This window comes from Barbus barbus (assembly GCF_936440315.1).
Source record: "Barbus barbus genome assembly, chromosome: 15".
Taxonomy (NCBI): domain Eukaryota; kingdom Metazoa; phylum Chordata; class Actinopteri; order Cypriniformes; family Cyprinidae; genus Barbus; species Barbus barbus.
The window spans coordinates 6414848-6439907 of NC_136743.1; the positions used below are offsets into that span (position 1 = coordinate 6414848).

Sequence of the window (25060 nt, forward strand, 5' to 3'; positions counted from 1 at the left end):
TCAGATGACTCAATTTGAAAAGTTGGGAGAACATTTGGATATGTTGTGAACAAATACTTTAGTATCTAAGTAAGGTAAACAAAACAAATTTTGCTAGCGACATGTTTAGAGTATTTTTGTTCAGTTCACACAAAAAATTAAACTGACTTCTACTAAAAGAAGTCTACTGACTTCTACTTTTTTACATTGGTTAGTAGAACGTTTCGAAAGTTGGATTTTTTACAGTGTACATCTTTAAAGGTGTCATATGGCGATGCTAAAAATAACATCATTTTGTGTATTTGGTGTAATGCAACGTATTAACAAGGTTTAAGGTAAAAAAAAAAAAAACATTATTTTCCACATTCCATACATTATTGTTGCTCCTTTTTATCCACCACCTTTCTGAAACGTGTCGATTTTTACAAAGCTCAATATTCTGAAAAGCGAGGTGTGCTCTGCTATCCAGTGCATTGTGATTGGCCGAAAACCTCAGGCATTTGACAGAAACGGTATGCCCCTTACCATATTTGGAAACACACAATAGGTGCGTTCGACTTCATGCAGCACTTAGCAGACCGATCGGCGGCTGACTTGAAGCAGTGCATGCCGGTTAGAAATTTAGTCCGACTTGAACCGGCGCCGACCACACGTCACTGTCACGTGTGGCATCAAAGTACCGCGATAGCGTTTCGAGAGCAGCCGGCTGACTCAGCCGGCGCAATTTCTCCAGAGCGACTGCAGGAGCGCTGATGACGACACAGCTGTTTCACGATTGGCCAAATTCACCACATGACAACAATGACGTGTGTTTCTAACGTCTTCAAATCCAATACAGCTCACAAATCTGTTTTTAGAGCAGTAAAAGCTTTTTTACTGTAGTCGCAATGTTATATTGAGTCACGTTTATCATAAAACACTGATGAAAGCATACATACCCCCACTTTATTAGTATTTAAATAGTTTACGTTGAACTTTATTCTTGAGCAGATGGCACTGTATTAAGTAGTATATAAAAAGTGTTTCTGTTGCTCATGAAAACGTTTCTGAAACGTCTGTGTATTTGACAAATATTGCATTTTATTCACTTCATCTTTTATAGAGTATGCAAACACCACGTGAGTGTCACTAACGGGAGCAGAAAGTGTCCAGCTTGACACATCCGTTTTCAACTCCGCCCCTGACTGCAAGCGGCTACTCTCGTTGATCGCCGTCTGTAGCCGTGCTTCAAGTCGAACGCACCTATTGTCTCCACGACTTGGCGACAGCAACAATACTATAGCAAGAATAAAAAGTTAAACCTTCTTTCTTTTCGTAAACATTTGAGCGGTGTTATGCAAATCTTCCCACACAGTGACATAGATTTGTGGGGGCGTGTTTAAAGGAGGTGTTTTAGGAAGGCGTGGACGAGTCTTAACATTTATAAAGAATATCTCTTTGGGTTTGAGACTTTAGTCTTTGCAACTTTACGGATCTTATATATGCACAAACAGCTTGTAAGACTCCAAAGACAAAGGAAAACTTGAAATCACAGAATATGACCCCTTTCAATTAAACAGTGTGATATCATATAGGCCTATATCAGCTTTATATCACCCACTCTGCTCTCTAAAATATTAGCATCTGTTTTGGCCATTAAAAACCCGGACAACCACTACTCACAGCTTACAATTTTAACTATGCGTGCTAACACCCACCGTAGCAGTTAGCCTGGGCCCGTGGAGCTGAGCGTAGAGTATGGCCTCTTCAACCTGACCTCTGATCCCCAACAAGGCGAGCTCCAGGTTGTGCGCTCCAGCGACGATGTGTGTGAGATCCTGCAGCACTGTGATGTACTGTCTCCAGGGGTTGTGGAGCTCCGAGAGACTAGCCAGGCATCCACGCATGACGTTGAGGCAGTAGCCACTGCACGCTCGGATCAGGGTAAGTCCACGGCAATGAGAACAGTAATGCATGCGCACCAAAGCACGACTGCATTCCTTGGACAACTCCACCGTATCGGTAATGTTCATTACTTCCAACCCCACACCGAGCGCCAGGCTGAGCACCCGGCCTGCACGCAATGCACTTGCAAGCGTATCTGCCATTGCCTTTGGGTGCGGCCCAAAGGGATTAACATCCTGCCTCGTCATGCGGAGACAGTCGCTGAGCTGGTTTGCATCAGAAGAGTCCTCGCTGATGCTCCCAGCCATGCCGGGATTGACAATATGAGTGTGGACTAACGGGAAGAGACTGTCGAAGAAACAGTGGACAGCAGCTTCAACAGAGACGTTGCCAGTGCCCTGGAGGAACCGAGAAAGGTCCGTGAAGAGGCAGACGATGTGAGGGGAGATGGACGACATGAGAGAAGAGTGTGTGGTCTCGAACAAAGAGGTCAGGTGATTCTGAGAGAAGGTGACTAGAGACTGGAACGTATCTGAAAGAGAAAAAGAGAAAGAAGTTGAGATATAACTCAATGTACAGTGCCGTGAAAAGGTTTTTGCCATCAGTTTGTAACCTCAAGCTCAAGCGCACTTGGGTTATGCAGCAGGACAATGATCCCAAACTCACCAGCAAGTTCAACTCCAAATTTGTTCGATGATCTGAATCTTTTACTGTAAGTGTGACAAATATGCAAAAAAAAAAAAAAAAACTGGAAGGGGGCAAAAACCTTTTCACGGCACTGTATAAAATTGTAGTATTAACATAAGACCACACACACACACAGTCTAAATACAAAAAAACAAGCAGTGAGAAAATGCTTCAAATGTTTCTTATTTGTCTAACATCTTTGAAAGTGAAGTGTATAGTTCTAAGCTACTAGCCATTGGTCAGACAAACAAAAAGCTCCACTCCAGAGTCATGCTGTTGTTTGAGCTTTTAATTTTTGAACTATTGGTTTAATTTTGCAATGCAACAAACATAGCAACAGATCTTTTCTTCTGCATTGTGACACAGACCTGAGTGTAATGGATTATAAAAAAAGTGGAAAAACTATTTAGGGCCCGGGGACTTGGTTCTATGCATCCGTTGTTGATTGAATACTGAGATGCTGGCATAGTACTTAAAAGTGGAGGCAGATGAATGCAATCTTGCCAAGGGCAGGTTTTAAGCAATTAAATCATTGGAGAAGTCCTGCATATGTCACTTTGATTAAATGTTATGCAGTCAAAAAAAAAAAAAAAAAAAAAAAAGTAAAAATGAAATGTATGCATTGTTTACAATAAGATCTATAACATGCATTTAGAAAATAGGAGAATTTTCATTTCATGCTGACTAAGTATCACAAGCGTTTCCCCACAAATTACAACAAAAACGACCTATCATTTTCTCTGCTTTGTGAGCTGGGCTTGACTTTAATCAAACTATGGAATGAGAGACAACAATAGCAGCCTAAATAAATTATTTTTAATAATGTCTCATGCACAGGAAAACAGATGCAAGGGAAAGACTTCTGTGGTAAACATCAAGAAACATGGATGTCTGCACACTGAACTTAAAGCACCAAACTTTATTTTAAAAAAAGTGACATTGACCAATGACTTTTCATCAGGCAAATAAAAATAAAAAAGTCCAGAACCTGCACCCAGCAAGGTATTTGGATGGACATACCTAATTGATATTTTTTCTCTCAAAAACTTAAAATGAACCAAAAATAGAAGCTTGGTTATGGATATAAGATTCATTCATTTTAAAGATTTGTTTAAAAACCATGATCTGTTTGCAACTGAAATCAGTGTCAACACTTTTCAGAGAAACCAACCTACAACCTATGACTTTACTTATTAAATCCATTTTTTTTTTTTTTTCACCCTTGTGTTTTTGAACATAAACAGATATCTATAGCAGAATGTCCAAAGCTAAACTTCTTTTTTTTCATACAATGAAAGTGAATGGTGACCACACCTGTCAGTCAAGGTTTTACTCAATATAATAACTTTAATTTTATTCTGTTCCTCACACAAGGCTATCGTAGCTTCAGAAAACGTATATACCACATAAGTCATATAGACTATTTTTGCCATTTCTGTCATTATATTTGAAAAAAGCAGCATGGACATCTTGTCTAGCTTTCTTTTCCACAAAATAAAGTCTATAAAGAATCTTTTTCCATCTTAAAACAAAATGAGAGTGAGTAAATTACAACAATGTTCATTTTTAGCAGAACTACTTCTTTAAAACCAGTAACAAAACTTCTGAGTTACGGGAAGGACAAACAAAAGAGACAAAAGGAGTCAGTGTGGTGTGTCTGTGGCTCTATTCTGTGGTTTTTCTGTCGCCCTCTCTCTCACACACACACATAGACACACAAACACATGTGTTTGGTCAGTGGTTTGTTAATGCGGGGCAGCCTGTCTATTCAGCTGCGCTGTAGTCGAGCATGACCACACACACACACACACACACAAGCTGTACCCAGGGTGCCGTTCTCTCTAAGGCCACTGATGTCAGACTGAAGGCATGTTAGGGGATGGAGGAACAGCAGCAACTGGACCGAAACTGAGACCGGTCAACACACATACAGACGTACATACATACACACGCACACACACAGAAGCAGAGCTCTCCATTTCACTCCATAAGCTGCGGAGGCTTCCATCAGTGCAGTCACAATGGACCAGAACAACAACTAAACTCTCCCAATCACAACAGCTGTGGCTGAACACGCTGCCCCCATAAGGGGGCGTTCACACAGGATGTTTTTGCATTCTGGCAGCACTGTTTTTTTAATTGTTGATCTATGTACATGTGCATCATACAATTATTGTTGCATCATGTCTTGCAGTTTCAGAACCTTGTGGCATGAGTATTACATTATGAAGATGCCATGGTTGCAACTTTTGTTACACATCCACCTCAATTTTAAAACTATAAGCCAACCAGAAGAACCTGGGGTTCCAAGCAACCAACCATCTTGAGCATTTAAAATGGGATTTTAAATTACTGCTATAACAGGTCTCATTCATTAAGTAAAAACAAACAAACATTTAGCTAGAGAGATCGAGAGTTGGTATCAAACTACACTATATACATATATATATGGTTCAAAATTTGGACTAAAAAAGGAAAAACAATATTGTGAAATATTACAATTTAAAATGCATTTCTTATATTAATATATTTCAAAATGTAATGTATTCCAGTGATGCCAAGGCTAAATTTCCAACAGCCATTACTCCAGGTTTCAGTGTCACATGATTCTTCCAAAATCAGTCTAATATGCTGAAGTAATAAAGTCATTCATGAGAATATGTAGTAATTTATGAAAAGCATGAAAAAGATTACTTTATAGTACTGTTCATTGGTTCATGCAACTGGTTTGCTAAAACTTTGGAAGAATCATGCTGACTAGCCCATAATGTCATGAATTATTTTTCACCAGAAACCTACAGAGAGGTCAGTGATGGGGAGAAGAAACGTAAAAAGAAATTTGTCACTTATTGAAACTCATTTTGCCCATATGAGCACCATAGCTGATGTGTCAGAACACATACAAACCACTAGGCCACTAAGCCCAGCAGTAGCAAGAGTATTGTAGAAGGAGAAAGTAAGGAATGGAAAGGCCACTTGCCATGTCCCGCTGTGTGTGTGTGTGTGTGTGTCTGTCTGTCTGTCTGTCTGTGTGTGTGTGTGTGTGTGTGTGTGTGTGTGTGTGTCTGCGTGTGTCTGTCTGTGTGTGTGTGTGTGTGTGTGTGTGTGTGCATATAGGCGAGATGGTTGGAATGAGAGCAGCAAACCACAAGCAGAATGTGCCAGTGTAAGGTTACAGCATTTCAGAGGGCAGCCTCATGCCACGAACGCTCTGTAAAAACGCCAGAAGTGGCATAGAGAGAGACAAGCAGACGGAGAAAGAGACAGAGTTGAAAGAGGTGAATTTGAGGCCTCACGCCACAGAACTTGGCCAAACTGTTGCTGGCCATCTCTGCCAGCAAATTTCTGTAGGGTTTTCTTTCATGTGTGTACAAAAGTTAATATCTCTGAGTGTTTGTGTACATCTGAAGACAAGCTTATACACAATGCACGATTCTGCTATTTTCAGATCGAATTACACACTAATTCCAGGACAATCGGGGATGATCCACATGGAGCTGCATGTTGGAAAATAGCATTTAAACATAAGACAAAAAAAAAAGAGAAGGAGAGCGAGGACATCTCCCAGGAGAAACCCCCAGAAAGGCTGACACTGCTCAGACACACAGGAAACTTAAAGTCCTGTACAGTAACCAACAGTGGTCTGACAGCTGGGGAAAAAAGCTATTTGAAACCATTTGTTGCTCCATTAGTGCTTCGCCATTAGAGCAGAACCGCCAGACATTGTTCATCTGATTTGTCAGATCTATTACTGGGTAAATTGAAAAGCTTTAAATGGCTTGTTTGTTTCATAAAGTGTTTCATAAAGCACAAAAACATATTACTGAATCTTTCTTTTGGTTTTCCCTAAGATTAAGGATCTAGGTATGTTCAGAATGCCACCACACTAATCATAATATTTTAATATAAACCGCATAGTATGAAAATTTCTGCATGCATACGACACCCGGATAACCAAAAGAATTTGCTTCCAGAGGGTACCTTGGAAAGAATAAGACTATTAACAAAAAAATTACCCATTACATTTGGAAAAGAAAAAAATATATATTTCCCCACCCCAAAATAAATTCCATAAGAAAATAACAGATGAATCATATTAGTGCCAAAGAATATGCAGTATAAGTTACAAGGAACATATTACTGATATAACTGAAAACCTTACTGATCAGGCTTTAGTAAGGAAATGCTTCTTTTCCTAAAAAAGAATCATTTAATAACAGTGTGACAAAAATAGCAAACTACAGTTAACACATTATTTTTAAACAGTCCCACAACAATCTCAACTATACCACACAATATACTAAGCAGTGCACTGGTATTCCATTTCAAATCATTTCTGATTGGTCAGTTCCATGTCTGAATCTAAATGGGCTCAGCAGAGAGAAATAAATGTTTACGATGGGCAGATTATTCCCTGTCACTGGGCTCCAGAGGAAAGCAATGCTCTGTACGTTACTGGTTTGTGAGCTGGGCAACTGCAGTGCTGCAGTGATGCCAGTGAGCCAAGATGGGATCGAGATTTACAGCCATGTAATTGGATGTTATATAGCTTCTTAAGAGGGTCTACAAAAGGCTTTTAGAGATGACTAATCCACTCAATGACCAAGACTCATTTCCTAAAAACACGGCCTGCTGGCAAAGAGATTCCGCTAGATGAGTAAAACTGAACAAATGATGGTAGAAAGGTAAGATACAGAAGACTTTTAAGGTGGTGTTGGGATAGTTAAACGTTCCCTGTTGTAACATAACCCACAGCGTTGGATGTTGTTTTCCAATATAACATATTGAAATTATAAACTAACACAATTTTAACTGGATTCAATTGTAAAACTACTTATTTGATCCTGTAAAACCTGATAACCAACAGTGACCCACTTTTGTCACGGCCAAGACCCTACATACAAGGCCACGCTGCATTCCTCAGTGACCACGGTCATCGTTCAGAGCGTTCGGCAGTCCATCGTCTGTCGATCATCTTCCACCCCAGAAAGCCCCGTAATCCAGCCAAGGGCTTGTGTTTCATTGTGGGTCAGACACAGATATGAGTTCATCACCTCTGTAGGGGGGCTATAAAATCCCACTTTAATTAGTGACAATACATACTCTGACTAAAACAGCTGTGATGAGAAAATACATCACATTACCACATGCAACTTCTGCGTGAGGAGCTAAGGAACGGAGAGCATTGAGACTGAAAAACAGTTACAAAGAAACAGAGAGAGAAAATCTTTAACAAGAGTGAGAAATATATTTTTTTAATCTTTTACTTTTTAATTACTTTTATAATTGCTTTTTTTTAAAGTGCTTTGCACTCCTACAAAAATTGCGATTGGATTTGTTGCTGCAAGTGTATAGCTACACATTACTATTAAGGTAATTAAAGGTGTACAAAAGAAGCTGTCTTGTTGGACTAGTGCTTAAGTGTTAGCATGATACACACAAATGCGAGTTTCAGTCCAGACATTTCTGATCCATTACTTGTTTTGTCGTCTCTATCCCTTCCCAATTTTATCACTGATAAATCATATTACAACCAAATGTAACCAATCACAACATTGACAAAAGAAAGGCAATCATATTGGCTTGTTGTATTCATAATTTAAGTCACTTTGGATAAAAGCATGTGCTAAATGAATAAAAATGAATACTGTCCAAAAGTTTGGCATTACTATGATTTTTTTAAGAAATTCACAAGTTTATTTAGAAAATATGCCTTAAATTGATTAAAACTGTATAATGTACAAAATATTTATTTCCATTTCAAATGTTCAAAATTTCTGCTCAAAGGTAGGTGTGTAGCGGTGTGTGTGTGTGTGTGTGTCCGTTTTTGTGACAAATGAGGACATACATTTGTATAATGACACAGGTATGACATAGGTATTACAAGGTGAATTATGAGGACATTGCCCCATGTCCCCACTTTTCAAAACGCTTATAAATCATACAGAGCAAGTTTTTTTTTTTTTTTTTTGGGGGGGGGGGGGGGGGGGGGGGGGGAGTAGAAATGCACAGTCTCCTGTGAGGGCTAAAGGCCATTGCACACTGAGTTTCCTTTCCTTATCCCATCCTTTCCTATCAAAATGCATGCTACGAATGCGAAAACGCAGAAAATCGAACCTGATCCGAATTTTTTTTGATGGACGAAAGTTTTGGAGGTAGTGTGCAAACGTGATTGACACAACGTGACACAATTGTGTCCAATGTGTATTAGAGAAAAACATTTATTTCATAATGATATTCCCCCCCCATTTTAAATTCTTATTATCCAATGAAAGGTTAGATTTTCGTGATTTTTTTAAATAAAAGATCAAAAGGATTAATAATGCAGATTCATTTTCCTTTGATCATATTTACCAAGGGTGCCGATATTTTTGGCAATGACTGTATATATATATATATATATATTTATATTGTTTTTTTTTGGGGGGGGTTATATGAATTAATACTTTTATTTAGCAAGGATACTTTAAATTGATCAAAAGTGATGATAAAGATATTTGTAATGCTACAAAAGATTTATATATCGGATAAATGCTATTCTAAACTTTCTATTCATCAAAAAAAACCTGACAAATTCTACTCAGCTGTTTTCAACAGCAATAATAATAATAATAATAATAATAAAAAATGTTTTTTGAGCAGCAAATCAGAATGTTAGAATGATTTCCAGAGGATCATGTGACTGGAGTAATGATGCTAAAAATTAATCTTTGAAATCACAAGAATAAATTACATTTTAAAATATATTCTAATAGAAAACTGTTATTTGAAATAGTAAAAACATTTCAAAATTTTACTGTTTTTGATATACTTTGGATCAAATAAATGCAGGCTTGTTGAACAGAAGAGACTTCTTTAAAAAACATAAAAAATCTTACTGTTCAAAAACCTTTGACTGGTATGCTGCTCTTTTGAACTTCAAATGCATAGAATCTTGAAAAAAATAAAATAAATAAAAAAAAGACATTAGGCACAACTGTTTCCAGCATTGATAATAAGAAAGTTTAGAGTTGAGCACCAAATCAGAATATTAGAATGATTTTTGAAGCATCATGTGACACTGAAGGCTGGAGTAATAATGCTGAAATTTGATATACTTTCTATTGAATTTATATTAATTATAATAATGTTTCACAATTTTTTTTTGTTTTGTTTTAATATATTTTTAATAAATGCAGCCTCTGTGAACATAAGAGAAGTCTTTAATATATATATATATATATATTATTTCTATTTTTGTTTTATAATAGCCCTAAATACTGACTCACAATAATCAAAGAATTTCACTTCGCTTAAAACCCTGGGAAATGTCTGGTCAGGTTTTGAGTACATATCAGATTTAACAGTTGGAAAAAGTGAAAGATTCAACTGAAGGCAAAAACTCTAAAGTAACGAGGACTGATGATCCCTAATTCCAAAATATAAATAATAAAAATACTTGTCCCTTCCAGCTGAACACTTTCATCTAGTTCCAGCTGTGCAGGCATCTCAAACATGTTCTGTGATGATTGGTGGCAGGTCTTTCTCATGAAAAGTTCACCATGCTGTAGGAAAGACTGAACAACAGGAAATCAAAACACCATTCCTTCTCTGTCTCTCCCTCCCAGTAAGAGGACAACCTAATGATGTTGGAAGAGAAAAGGAGAGAGGGTGGAGAGATTGAGCCATGATTGGGTTTGGATCGTGTGTTCGGTTGTAAGTTTCAGTCTGAGGTAATGAAGTGAATAATGAGACATGAAGCAGCTAGACGCCAACCTAAAAGCCGTGTGAAAGCAGCCACAATGACACTCTGGAGATGATACCACTCCCTTTCTCCTCAGACGCCCACTGGCCTACACACTACTTGTACTCCTATTTCCTGTCATTATTTTCCTTTTAAACATCTCTCATTAGTGGTGTTTGTTAAAGTAAGCACCAACATTACTATTATTCATACTTGGAATTATTCATTTGAGTGTTACATTTTGGAGCACAACTCACGTTTCAAAACACAACGACCTTGTAACACCCAAATAAACAGCCAGAACACCAAAGGAATTGCACAGGCAACCAACACCCTAGCGTCTTGTAAGCCACTCACACATTCTTCAGAAAATATAAACTAACCTAAAACGGTAAAGTAAAAATGTATTTACTTCCATTTTTTATCATTTTAGAACAAGGACTCCATCTTATCAACCTACTAAACCAGCTTGGAACAGCTTAATGACCAGCTTTCACAAACTAGAAACCATTTACAACTAACTACCAAAAGAAGGTTGTAATTGTGATTTTCTAGGATGACATTTCCTTCTGGAAAAAGTCATATAAGTGGATGAACCAGCCATTTTATGGAATATGATAGCCTTTTTTCTGCTCCAAGGTGGCCACCTAGCTTTTTCATGAGACTACAAAATCAAAAGCAGGCCCATCACCTGGTAGTCCAGTTGATCAACTGCCTAGACATGATTGGATCAGCTAATGTCCATTAACAAGTTAGAATCTATGACCAATTAACTACCACTTTAAACTAGTTTTTGAGTCTGTTTCACTTCCATAGAAAGTTTAATTCACTTGTTTTGGGGGGTTGATTACACAATTGTTCTCATTTGTTGCCTGGCTTCTACTTCTGGAAAAGGACATATAAGTGGATAAACTATCTTGTTTTTGGAATATGGTAGCCTTTTCTGGTTCCAGGTGTCCTACTATCTATAACTAGCTCTACCATGAAAGTCTACCAAATTAAAAGCAGGTCCACCACTTGTTAGTCCAAATTAGACCAGCTAACACACTTAAAAATAAAGGTGCTTCACGATGCCATAGAAGAACCTTTTTTGTCGAAATGGTTCCATAAAGAACCTTTAACATCTGAAGAACCGTTCTGTTTCACAAAAGGTTCTTTGTGGCGAAAGAAGGTTCTTCACATTATAAAAAGTTAAGAAAGAGATGGTTCTTTGTGGAACCAACAATGGTTCTTCTATGGCATCGCTGTGAAGAACCTTTTAAAGCACTTTTATTTTTAAGAGTAAATGTCCATTAGTATTAATAAGCTAGAATCTATGTTAAACCACAGATTTTTAAGTCCTTTTCACTTCTATAGAAAGTTTAATTCATTTGTTTTGGGGCGTTGATTGTCTCACATAATTGTTCTCGTTTCTAGCATGCATGGCTTCTACTTCTGGAAAAGGCCATATAAGTGGATTGACCTGCTGGTTTTTGGAATATGGTAGCCTTTTCTGGTTCCAGGTGGTCTACTACCTCTAACTAGCTTTAGCATGAAAGTCTACCAAATTAAAAGCAGGTCCACCACCTGTTAGTCCAGATTGGACCAGCTTATTTCCATAAATATTTAGCTAGAATCTATGTTAAACCACTTGACTACAACCTTAAAAGTATTTTCCTTAAAAGTCAAGTCCTTTTCACTTCTATAGAAAGTTTAACTCACTTGTTTTGTTTTTTTGCCCCATGTAATTGGTCTCTTTTCATCTTATGTTGACATTTCCAAAAAAAAATGCATTTTATTTTTCCTCACTGAGGTGCGCAGTGTGCCTTGTTTAGGGGGGGGGCAGACAGCGGGTCACTCTAAATCTCTCTCTAACCTTTGTTAAACAACAAAAGTGTTCATTCTGTCCTGTACGGCAAACAACAGGCCAGCACCATTCCCTGAACTCCAGCATCCATCTCACGACAGCTGGTCAAGCAGGGGCTGGATGAGATGTTTAGAATTCTCCATTCCACTGTTACCATGGGAATGCCATAGCAGGTGCACCGCATGTGAGGCTGAAGCCACTAGATTTGCTCAGAGGTACGGAATGAGCATCACTTCCTGTCCCAAGCCCACGGCTGACATCAGGCGTTGGGTTTGGGTCAGTCTGTCAGTTCAGGCCAAACTGTCTCTCTCATTCTCAATCCTTTTTATTTTTCTCTTTAGGGGACACAAGTTGTGGTCCAGGGCCAGCTAAGGAAGTAACATGGCAAGCTCAATTAGTCAATGGATAAATCTACCCTCCAAAAAGGCCAAATGATCTGTGGGAGGAGGACATATAAGAGGAGGGGGATTCCTCTGAGACTTTAAGAGTCATGCGATCGTTGATGAAGACAAGGGAAAGACGAATGAAAACAATGGGAACAAGGGAATGAAGGCCAGACAGAACGAAAGACTGAGGGAGAATGAGTGAGTGAGAAGGGTTTCCCCACAGCACAACTGGCATGACGCCACCAAAAAGGCGTCTGCTGTCACTGCTGAGCAGTAATGAGGTTTTTACTGGCACTTTCCATGTATATGGTACACTTTAGCGTCCTATGAAATCTTTAAAAGCACTGGAGACCCAAATCCCATGCTTTTTGTTGTGAAAATAATAATAATAATGTGTTGGGTCAAAAAAAAAACATAACATTTTGTCTCAATTTTTTGAGTTATGATAACTTCTTAAATTATTCAAATAATTAACCTTATGATTTGTAGCATAAACTTTTTTTTAATTAATTATTCAAAAAAGTTGTTCTAACTAATTGCTGTGGCCCCAGAACCAATTAATCTCATCTTAATTTAAGTTAAAATCAACAGCTGGCATAGCACAAAAACTAAGCATGTAGCTATTTAATGAACAATTAAATCATGTTAATAAACTGAATCTTATTTCAAACTGTTATGCAAATTTTGAACAGTTGTCAACAGACATGCTTTGTGCAGCCAGATGGTATAGTTATCTACTAGCAAGGGCAAACAGGGAAATGTTAGGCTTTCACCTTCTTTAACTGACAATTTGTTAACAAAGAAACAAAAAATCCTTTAGACTTACAGGCAATTGCAATTCAAGAGTTCCGGGTACTATTTTGTACCTTACTTGTGGAAAGCGATACTAAATTTAACAAGTATTGAGTTTCATTCTGAACCGTATAAACATGTTCTCCTCTCGTCTTGTCTCTCTTCTCCTTTATCTAAAGTCTTTACGCAACATCCATCTGTTATTTTGCCCCTCTTCAAATCTCAGAGGGAAAATGGAGGACATAATGACATAGAAACACCCACTCGTGCACTTACACAGGGGGAGAAAGAGAATTAGTCACTGTCATTATGAACCCCAGTAAGGAGACGGAGAGGCCTGACTGCTGCTCCTGGGTCTGCCTGTACTTCATTGTTTCCCTATCATTGGCTATATATCATACCATCAAACACTGAAATTACCTACCAAGTTTGACAAAATATGCAGTTTAAAGGCAGAGTACACTGTGAAATGCTGTATCCCACAATGCAATGCGCTAGACTTCACCTGTCATTTCCATATGAAAAAAAAGAGCAAAAGCAAGATAAACTATGTGAATTTCTTAAATTGTTACAAAATGCAAATTTTGTTAATAGGCTTTCATTCTGTTGGCAAGGCTTCAAAATGTAATTTTTTACCAGATGGAGCCATTTTTTCAGGTTTGGTCTATAAAGGGTCTATAAAGCAAATACTTGCTTTATTCCTGTTTTCTGCTTCTGCATATTATAGAGCCAATTGGATAAATAACGCAGCTATAATTGTGTGGGTGTGTTGGTATAGATGTCAGAGTGTGGTTTGTATGTGTGTCATAAAAAAAATTGTGTGTGTGTGTGTGTTCTTGTAAAAATTGAGAGAGAGAAACTCTACTGCAAATCACAAATCCAAGCACTGTGTACACCAGCAGAGTTTTGCTGGCATCTAATGGGGAAAATTTGGTACTGCACCCAAACTAAATTTTACTGAAAGCTCATTTTTTGAGATATCAACCTCAAATTTGCAACACAACTTGTTTAGATTTATGGCTTTGATTTTCTAGCAGGTTTAGAGTTCAACATGTTTCATATATAAAATATTCATAAAATAACAAAATATTGTTCATAAATAATTTTCATAAACTTAAACCAGTATAACTTTTTTTGGTTTCACTTTTTAAACTTTTTTTTTATTTCAACAATAATCTGCCATGGTTCTTCTTTAAAATGAGACCTGCTCCCAAGCTTCCAATTTTTATGACCGTTTTTTTGACATGGACATTTTTGTCCACTATGGACCTAAGTGTAACTTTTTTTTTATTGATGCACAAGGGTTAAATACTTTTATTAATATACAAACACACCCACTCTCACAATGAAGTTAGACAATTAAAATCAACTGTCTACTGAACTTCCTGCGACAAGAACCCACACAAATGAAAAGAGACAGATTCACACACACAGCGACAGAAATCCAAACAAACACGCATGCCTTCTAACAATACTCTTATATTCATGATGTAAAACCTCAAACCATCATTCTAATTAAGTTTTACATTAAGTCTGTAATCCGATATGATGTCTGTATGCCTCAGGGTAATTATTAATCCATAATGGAGACAGCAAATCAGACACTTGACTCTCAAAATCTCTCGTATTGTTTATAGAAACAAATTCTCACAATCACTTACAGATATGTTACATACTATACTTTGTTCCTAAAGGGATATTTCACCCAAAAATAACATTTTGCCGTCTACTCTTCTACCACAATTTCCTACAAAAACAAACACGGAGATATTTTGTTTTAATTATCTGCTTATTAAGAAGAAAGAACGTTCTAGACCTTTGAAACAACATGAGGATGAGTTTAACATACATTTGGGAATGCAATGTGTGCAATGCTTTATTTTCAACATTCACACAAATTCCAGCATTTTTGTGGACAGGAGTTCATAGCATTTCATTAGATTTGTAATGAGAGGCATTTGTAAACCTGTTGTCACCTAAACTTAAAGGTCTTCCTGCAGTTTTGTGCTGAAATAAAAGCTTGAGAGTTTAACTCTTGCAAGTGAATAAATACAATAGTCTACTATAGCATAAAGTAAATCAATACTTATTTAAACAGTAAATAATTATTATACTTACTACTAATTATTCATTTTTTTACAGTCCATTTGTATTACAATAGTAATTTATTTGTGTATGGATGTCACACCATATTAAGCCTGACACCTCTAAAACCACATATCAGGAAAAGGGAAGAACTCTGAGATATTTCTACTGAAAATTAAACAACAAATCCTGAAATGTCCTAAATATCTATGTATTAATTGAAATAATGTAATATCCCCAGATATTATTCTCAATATCATTCTCACTAACCTCAAGAGCAATGGTTGAGAGCTCTAAATCGCCACAAAGACTACAGATTTCACCAGTCTTTCAGACACAGACAAGGCAATCAGCTCTATTGTTTGAAAATTTCTGATTACTGCATGTGACCTGTCGACGGCGAAACATTCTGCGCATATCTCCGCATCCGAGACACAAACATTAGAAACACTATACTGGAATGCAATGAACAATCTGTGCTGTCTTGTGGATGCCAAAAGAAAACGGGCTTGGAAAGACAAAGGCATGATTGAAGAGCATAACTGAAAACTATGTTTGTGGTTTGAACCCCCGTTGTGAGATGCAGTATGTGTGGGAATATGTGGCCATTTCTGTGGCCGCAGATCGTGTTTAAATGAGCGTATCGTGAGCGCAGGACTGAAATAGTGTATGTGAGAGCTCATTCATTCACACCAAGGTTTGATACTCATGAATGAACTGATAGAAGACCTTAATAACAACCGGTGCGCTCTTCCAAAACACACACAAGGTTGCATACGACTGAGATTCTTTAAAGCTCCACTGCCGATTATGGTTTGGCCACTGGGTTCGACACTCGGTTGAGTGTGGGCAAGTACTCTAAATTCCCTTTCTAAAGAACTAATGCAATAAAACCCAACCAAACCTCATATAACTAGACTTCATAGAGCATAATCTAATATAATTAAGACTAAATGCTTCTGAATGTTTGCAGCTAGTACATACTTTCCTAAAAACACATCTGGGGCTTTAATCAAGATGATGAGAAGAGGCTTCCTGTTCCCATGCAATCAGCGCCAAAGATGAAGCTCTAAAGCAGCTCTACCAATCATAGTGCCAAACCACATTGGGAACAAAAAAAACATTATGCCATTTCTACCAATTAAACAAGTCAAACTATGGGCAACAAAGCCATCTCTCCATCCATCATTGGAGAATATAGCTTTATTACCATCTACTCTAAACCTAACCAATAGTGTTAAATGCATATACTGAAGTGATCATGCTTTTTTACCTTTTTTTCTGCGCTCTTTTATAATGACTCGTGTTTTATGGAACTTGTACTAGAGCACCCTGCACTGTGCAGTTCTGTACCAGGTGAGCTCTCGAGCAAGTTTACTACATTAGAAATAAGCCAAAGCAAATGTCAAAATATACCATACCATAGTATTGTGGAAAGAATCATGTGGAAATAAGTCTCCATTAACAAATAACTTGCTCCTTAATCAGAAGTTGTGTGAAAATGAATAAAATTAGCTGGAGTTTTACTGATACTAGTGGTCATTTCAGCTGTAAACTGTAGTGAATTGTAAGTATAAGAACACTTCTGCAAAAATGTAGGCGGAGGCAGTCTTTCCAATGAGCTTATGATGCTTTATCCATATAAATTCATTCCTATATCCATCAGTCCATTTCACTTATCCATTCATCCCTCTACCATCCATCTAATCTCCCATCCATGCATGCATCTGTGTACCCTGAAAGGCGGCGGCATGTGCAGAAATTAGATATTTCAGCTCAAAGCTGTATGATCTGATGTTCTGGGTGTTGTCTCTCAGGACTGCTTCTCTGTAGCTTTCTTCCATTCTTCGTGTACAACATGACGGCCCAGCGTGCTTGCATATTGACAGGTCCACATCTAAAATAAGAGAGAAAAATGCATTTGTTAAACAGACCTTGAACAAATACAGGGACGCTATAAAACCAAATTAAACCTGCATCAGTATCCCCATTCACACACATTCATGCAACTATATATTCAGCGGTTGAGTGTTATGGAGGCTCTGCCTCTTGCATTGGGGGGGTAGATAGTATAATGAAAACTGATCCTCAGAAAGCTCTTGCACTCTCTTCATAGCTGCAACTTAATTACCCAGGATGCACAAGGTTCTTTGGGTCCCAGAAGACTTAAGTCAGTTCAAGCAGCACTGAACCTCATGCCCCCACCTGCTTAGGCCTTGTGAGGGCATGTGAACTTTGTATGGCCAATATCCCCACGCTCAAAATACCTTGTATTTCCAATAGCCTGAGTTTACGATGTACATAAAAACAAACATAATCATCTTCTAAATAACATCACATGCTATAAAACCGTATTTTAATACACAAGTGTAATAATGTTTTCTGCTTTTTCCACTGCAAACATTCCTAAATGGCTTCCAAGCTAACGTTCCAAAATGGGAAAAAAACAATTATGTTTTTCTGAAATATTCCAATTCATTGTGTCACTCGTTATTCACAACAGTATGAAATGCCATGAAATGTTCACTTACTGTTTCCATCAATAATTAAGTTACATTTAAGGTTTAAAAAAAAGTGCCATTTTGATTTTTTGCTGCTGGGAAAATGTTACTATAGCAGTTTTAAAAAAAAAACATCCCTCAGTGTTAAACTGTGTTTGGATAGGCCTACATGTTCCTCTCCTTCCTAACATAGGCTGATTGGAAAAAACATGCCTCTAAATACCTATATAAAAGCACCTATATACATACAATTCACTGCATTTCCGGCTAAAATTAAATACTAACAACTTTTACTCCTTCTCACACAAATCACGATTACAGGTGCGGAATGTAAATTAATTAGTTTGTAAATTAATTCCTTGCAGAACTATGTTATGTCCTCAAAACGCTTTTGCCATAGTGCATTTGCAAACTAATTTTAATGTTTGCATCACATAGCCATCTTCATATGTATGGCCCTTCTGAAATAGTAAACTTGCTCGGTAGCTTACCTAGTATGGCACTCTAGTACGAGTCCAGTGAAACACAAATCTAAGTTAAAGGACTTGTACAAGCAAGGTAGAACGCATGTTAGTGTACCTAGATGGTAAAAAATTTTAAAACAACACAGCAATAACCTTTTAGCACCACTCAACATACACATAATTTCCAATCTGCCACAATACATACAAAACATTGCCAGATTCACGTTCAACTGTTTGTTAAACCTGAATGCACTTTTAGTGCCACCTACCAACCATTTCACTTTAACATATTTTGATTTTAAATAAATAAATAAAATGTCCAGTGAAAACAAAGCCCAATATATACCAAAACTAAACATTTTATTAAATCTACTTAACTAAACAAACTTCCCCAACACAAAATAAACACCTATCCAAACTAAACAAAACCTAATAAATATGAGTTTAAGAGTGTACCGTATTACCACTGATATTGTAATCCAAACCCTCTGCTAATACTGTGAATAATTATTATCTTTGTTAAAGAAAGAGAAACACACAGCAAAGGAAAAAGTGAAATATAGGCTGGCTGTCCGTGATGACTGATGCTAAGGCTGTGACGAAGCTTCATTCCATTTCCATGCTATACAGACGTCCGCTATGCACTTTTGAGACTGTAGGTCACTACTGTGACTCATTGGACATTAATGAAGAACTTTCTGAGATTGAGTTTCACTAGCCACGCTGGCAGACAGACCTCGTCTACACCAGGAATCAGGTCATCAAATACAAGTAAAAACCACAAGCACCTGCTCTTTAGGACACCGTGAATAACAGTGGTCTGATTTTAAACACACACATACATACATACAGGTACATGTGATATGATCACAAGCCCACAGCTGACAAGACAAGCCTTAGGGATGAAGGAAACACAGCACATATTTAGAAAGAAAGAAAGAAAGAAAGAAAGAAAGAAAGAAGTTATTTTTACCATCTTAAACTTACTATCTTACTATCTTTCTGGGCCTTGAACGTGGTAGCTACGTTGCAGTCTATGCAGAGTCAAAACACTCTCGGATTTCATCAAAAATATCTTAATTTAAGGTACAAAATTTAATGACAAAATTTTCATTTTTGGGTGAACTATCCCTTTAAGGCGTTATTAACTCAGCAGGAACAGTCTAATAATGCAGGATTTGGCAGGAAATATTAACTAGGAGGCTCTTAGCAAAGACAATATAAAGAAGGCAGTAGGCTAATATTCTAATAAAACAACATGTTATAAAAAAAATATATAAAAAATAGTTAATTTGATCAGAGGAGGATCATAACATGCTTCAATTCTCTGCAAATGTGGAAACACTCATGGAAAAATAAATCTAGAACAGGGTTTTTTTATTCTTTTTTTAACTTTTAATTCAACACATCTGATAACATTACATTTTATATTGATAATATTACAATATTTCCTTTTAATTTCAAAAGACTGGACTTCTAATGACTACTGTCAGCACTAGTTTTTAAAAGTAAAGGGGAAAATAAATCTGCATATAATTTTATGGAAAAATATTTAAAAAAACATTAAAAACTTAACTGTTAGATATAGTACAATGACAACGTAAGTCAAGAATTATGCAAACAATTATTTCACTGTGTTATCTGTACAATACCACTTTTAATATACTCACACGTTATAGATTGATTTTATACAAGCAACTATATAGCTGCCTTATTATTTTAGGAAAGGGAGAACATTCCTTAACATCAAAAAGTAAAAAGAAAAAAAAAAAAAAACTCGTCTACAAGACTACCTGAAATCATCTCTGGCGTCTGTCTCTCTCCAAGCCTTAATTAACAGACGATGGAATGAATTCAGCCCCTGGCGAGTGAATTAGGACCCCAGCAGGTGTCTGTGGTTCTGCCTGAGTAGACACTTCCGTATTCTTCCTCCTGTCTGGGGTTCAAACTTAGCCAACCTGATCCCATAATCACCTTCAGGTGACAAAAACCATTCATTTGATTGGCCGCATTAAGCCTTTATTCAGTTTGTATTTGCAACATCACAATGACCACCAGTGACCCTGGGGCCATTCTCAAAATTCCCACTACAAGTCAACCAGAAAGCGTTGTGAAGAACCCAAACAAGACATCCTCAGTGAGGACTGAAAATTTTATGGTTTATTTAGGTTAAGACAAGCAATTTCCTGATGCTTGAAGTGCAGAAGCAACTTTATGGGAAAGGAAAGTCATTAAAGTAGATGGCAGCCCAACTGGATTTAACCTCTGGCTCTCCTGAGGTTCTTCTCAGGAAGCTTTCGGTGCTTTGAAGTACTGGCGTACACTGGAAGCAGCAGGATATTTACCCACGACTGGTGTGCTGTTTTTGGGAGGGACCATGTTAAAAAGAAAACATCTCTCAAAAGGCCTGGGCAACACACCTGCATTTCTCAAAGCCACAGGCGTGCTGCTCCGGTGTTTGGCTTTGTGGAGCGTTGGCTGGCATTTACGCCCACAGTAAGCGAGTGAAAAGCTGATGCTTAGGAAAAGATGGTGGATTGGGTTGAAATCAGAAGGAGAGCTGAACCTCAAAGGGATTTGTAGACACTCATCCAGAACTCCAAGTTAAGCTAAAGTCAAATCTATGGTTAGGCCATACAGGAGCTTGGAAAGCCACAAAATGCAGAGGTCAAACTGACCACTAGGGCCATGGCTCAAGTGCTTCAAGTGTTCATACAACCAGATCACACCATATCAGTACAAAGTTAATAATTTAGAGCATAAAGGCACACACATCAAACATAAACTGGTTCCTAGAATTCTTGGCCTGGTACTTGGAGTTGGGTCAAATCAGCAGGAATAGCTTTACCTGGCCTCAGTAGTTTAAACATGGCAGATATATTCCCACCTTGACCTGGCTCTTAAAACATACCACAAATTCTTGACACATGGGTGCTAATGTCTAACAATATTTTCTTAGACATTATTTTCTAAGAATATTTTTTATATAAACATTTGCTGCACTTTTAATATTTCAGACTATTTTTGATATTTCTTCATAACTTTACAATTCAACCATACATGCCATGCAATTTTTACTACTTTACTTACTTTTAGTCATTTAGCAGACTCTTTTATCCAAAGCGACTTACAAATAAGAAAAAGTAACTAAAAGTTTACTAGTCCCATCATAAAACAATTTTTATATTTAGCAATGTATTTTCATATATGCTATTTATGAATGCAATATTGCATATTTCAAAATTTTTACAGCAATAAATAAAATACACATAAAATATCACATTTTAACTCTTACCGCACACTGTAAAAAATCAATTTAACAAAATGTTGGAAGGGCAAAAATATTTCAGTTGAACTAATTTTATTGCTTGGGCTTAGTTGAGAAAACATATTATAGTAAGTCTGCACAAATATATATTAAAAACATTAAATGAATGGTTATTTGCATATCCAATCAACATTCAAAATGCTAAATATTGAGTGAGCAAATAAAAACAAATCCAGCCAACATTGAGGTCATTCTGCATGTCTCTTGTCAATCACGTTCTCATCCGAGAGGTTTAAAAGGAGAAATTCGCGGGAGAGTTGCACTAAATAAATGTAGTTTATTTAGACTAAATGTAACGAAATGTAACGGAAAAAAATCATGCAACATTTTTTCTTTTTTTGTTGTTGAGTGAACATTTATAAAATGTTTTATGAGTTGTATATCCGAAGAAAAGTGGATATTTAAGTGTATGTCAAGTTCAGTCGTCAGGTAAGTCATGGCACTGAATAAAATGTTGTTGATGGAAGCAATTTACTCTATATATGTTTTGATCATTGTTCTGAATCCGATCAGGACGTAGTCTTTGACAAAAATTTTACTTTTTCATAAAATTAATCCACACTCAAGTGTTGATGAAAAAAGAATGAAGCGAGAATAAAACAGGTTTTTTTGTTTAACAGCAGAGGCTCTATTCTTTCGTTGGACATATTGCATGTTCAGATATTCATACAACAAAATGTTTCATGAAAGTTTTGCGAAAAAATTCCGGTAATTTTTTATCAAAATTGCTGGTGGCTGGAAACAATAAAAACCGCTGGCAAGGAAAGAGTGCCATGTTGTGAAATGTGTAAATGTTGTGAAATTAACAAGCTGGAAATTATATAGTCACAATGTAAGTCCTTGCAAGAAAACATATTTCTACAAATCAAAACATTACTGTATGATTTGTAGTTTCCAACATGCTTTCAAAACTATTACAACTCATATCAGAAATGACCAAAACCTCATCTATTTTTTTTGTAGGAATCATGACCTGTCATTTCTGGCAACAACAATGTAAAATACATTTAGCCTCTCTCGTGGCAGAGCAGTACTGGCCTGAAACTGTCTCATACTGGCCCTAGGTCATTCTTATGTTTGAGCCTTTCCGTTAAATGCACACAACAGTAAACAACTGAAGTCCTAACCACCCAGAAGAATGTTTCTGAGAATACACTTCCATGTAGTTTCAATTAAGTACACTCAAATGAATATAAGCATTAACATGTAAGTAATACCTGGCTCCTGTGGAGAAGTAAGGGGATATATCAAATCTCTAAAGTGGAGCCTAATTTGAGCTCTCCACCTAAGTACTCCGCAAAGCTGTAGATGAGAGAGGAATGAAGAAAATACTAACAAGCTGGCACCTCCAATCCAATTAAAGTCTGCGATAGCATATCAGACACATAAGGAGATCAGGGGGAGACTGAGATTGGTCTCAAAGACAGAACTAGACAGACTGAACTGGTACTGTAAATGAGGGACTTTCTGGAACAAACAACCCTATTACTGACAATGTTGCTACTCCAACAGTACAACCAAAATTATAAAGCTGTGCAAGGCAAGGCTCAGATATAAGGTGTATCTGAAGCAACTTAAGGACACAATGGTTATGGCTCAGCCGTCACAGGGCTTGAACCAACAACATTCCAGTTACAAGTTCAAAAAAATTTTCACTATATTTGCGATGCAAAAACTAATATGCTTTGGCATTAACGTACAGGGTTCTGGTCGCTCTAAAAAGGTGATTTGCTGAGAGCAGAGAGACTTAAGAGGAGCGCCTGCAGGTGTTAAAGCCTGAAGAAAAGTAAATATGCAAAGACATTTGGGTCTTTCTTCTCATGCCAGAGATTGAAAGCATGAATGCACAGGTTGTTCTACACCTTTCATCACAGAACAGTGTTTACCTCAAGAGACCCCATCAAAAAGCATTTGATGTTCCACACAAGCATTTAAAAATGAGTGGTGGGGATACTTTACAGCGGGGCTAGTTAAAGCTATGAGGCTTTGCTGTGTACATTCTGGTCACATTAAAATCTGGAGATAAACAGTGCTAAAGGATATAAAAATACAAAATAAGTATAAAATTAAGAATTAAAATAAAAAAATAAAAGCATTAAAAATTAACATCTTCACATTTTTATTTAAATGTTATTATATACATTTTATTAAATCCTTATATCATCTATCTTCTCAGTTGAAACATTATTGTTCTTCAGCTTAGATAGATACACAAGCTGAGCAACGTTTGGAACCAAAAACAGAAAAGGGCGTAATATTGTGTAGCTGTTGCAACCAAGCAGAAGACAGTGGTTCTTACTCAGCAAATAATCCATTCAGCTAAGAGTAAAACAATGCAGCAGACATGAGGCAATTCAGACTGCTGTAAGGCTCACAGAAGGCAAGTGGTTGTGTGTCTTTACGAGGAAAACAATCTTCACTCTGTGCTGTAACTGACTGTAACCTGTCTGCCACTTCAGCACACAAACCTTCATACGGATGGCTTGACTGCCAGACACAGATAGAGGTCTCTGCAACTTAATTAACTAAAGGACTTTTTAACCCAACAGAATGGCTGAAAATCCAATATTGATTAATTAGGCCTGTGATTTAATGGTGTGGAGTGTAGGAGATTCGGACTGTCCTTTAAATATCTGATTGCAATGGTTGCTTCATTTCATTAAACGAGTCATAATTAACCTGTCCTCTTTTTAAAGACTAGATAGCATCAAATAGAAGCATGCCTGAGGAGAAAGGGTAATTTTGTTTAATTTTATGGAACACATTCTATCTAATATGTGCTTATGTCAGATGAACATAAGACATAGATTAAACACAAAAACATATACACAATGTCCTAAAATCTCTTTCTTTCAAATATCCATGCTGCTCTAGCCTCACAAAGACTCATGGGATTAACAGAGCCTTTTTTGTCTTTTTTGAGAAATCTTTTTTGAAGGAGAGCCTGGGTTTCAGAGGTGGAGATTCAGAAGGCTGCTTTACTTGGCATCTGATCTGAGAACTGACATCTCATGCCCTCGAATCCTGTCAGCACTTCTGAGGAAAGGAGGCGACCCCAGATTTGAACCCTGTGCATCATTAAGACCTCACTAAGCGACAAACAGCTCACAACTGTTTTGCTACTAGAAAACTAGGAGAGGAGGGATCTATTTAGAGATAGATCTCTATCGTCCATGTATTGTCTATCTATTGTCCGGGTTAGTGCTTGATGATAATAAACTCATCCTGGAACAAGAGAAAGCTAGATAGATCAATAGGAAATGCGGAAAACCATAGAACAGCCATTAAAACGGGATGGGAGGATTGGGGATGGATGGATGGATGGATGGATGGATGGATGGATGGATGGATGGATGGATGGATGGATGGATGGATGGATGGATGG

At 37.2% G+C, this 25060-nt stretch overlaps 1 protein-coding gene across 1 annotated transcript in view; it reads right to left on the reverse strand.

The window, feature by feature from the left end:
* gpc5c (glypican 5c) overlaps positions 1-25060 on the reverse strand; it is a 126810-nt gene that overhangs the window by 97379 nt on the left and 4371 nt on the right. The window contains exons 2-3 of the mRNA XM_079434619.1: positions 17118-17279; positions 1677-2395 (exon numbers count right to left, since the gene is read on the reverse strand). Coding sequence (XP_079290745.1) covers positions 1677-2395; positions 17118-17279 — 881 coding nt within the window. The remainder of the gene's footprint in view (positions 1-1676; positions 2396-17117; positions 17280-25060) is intronic.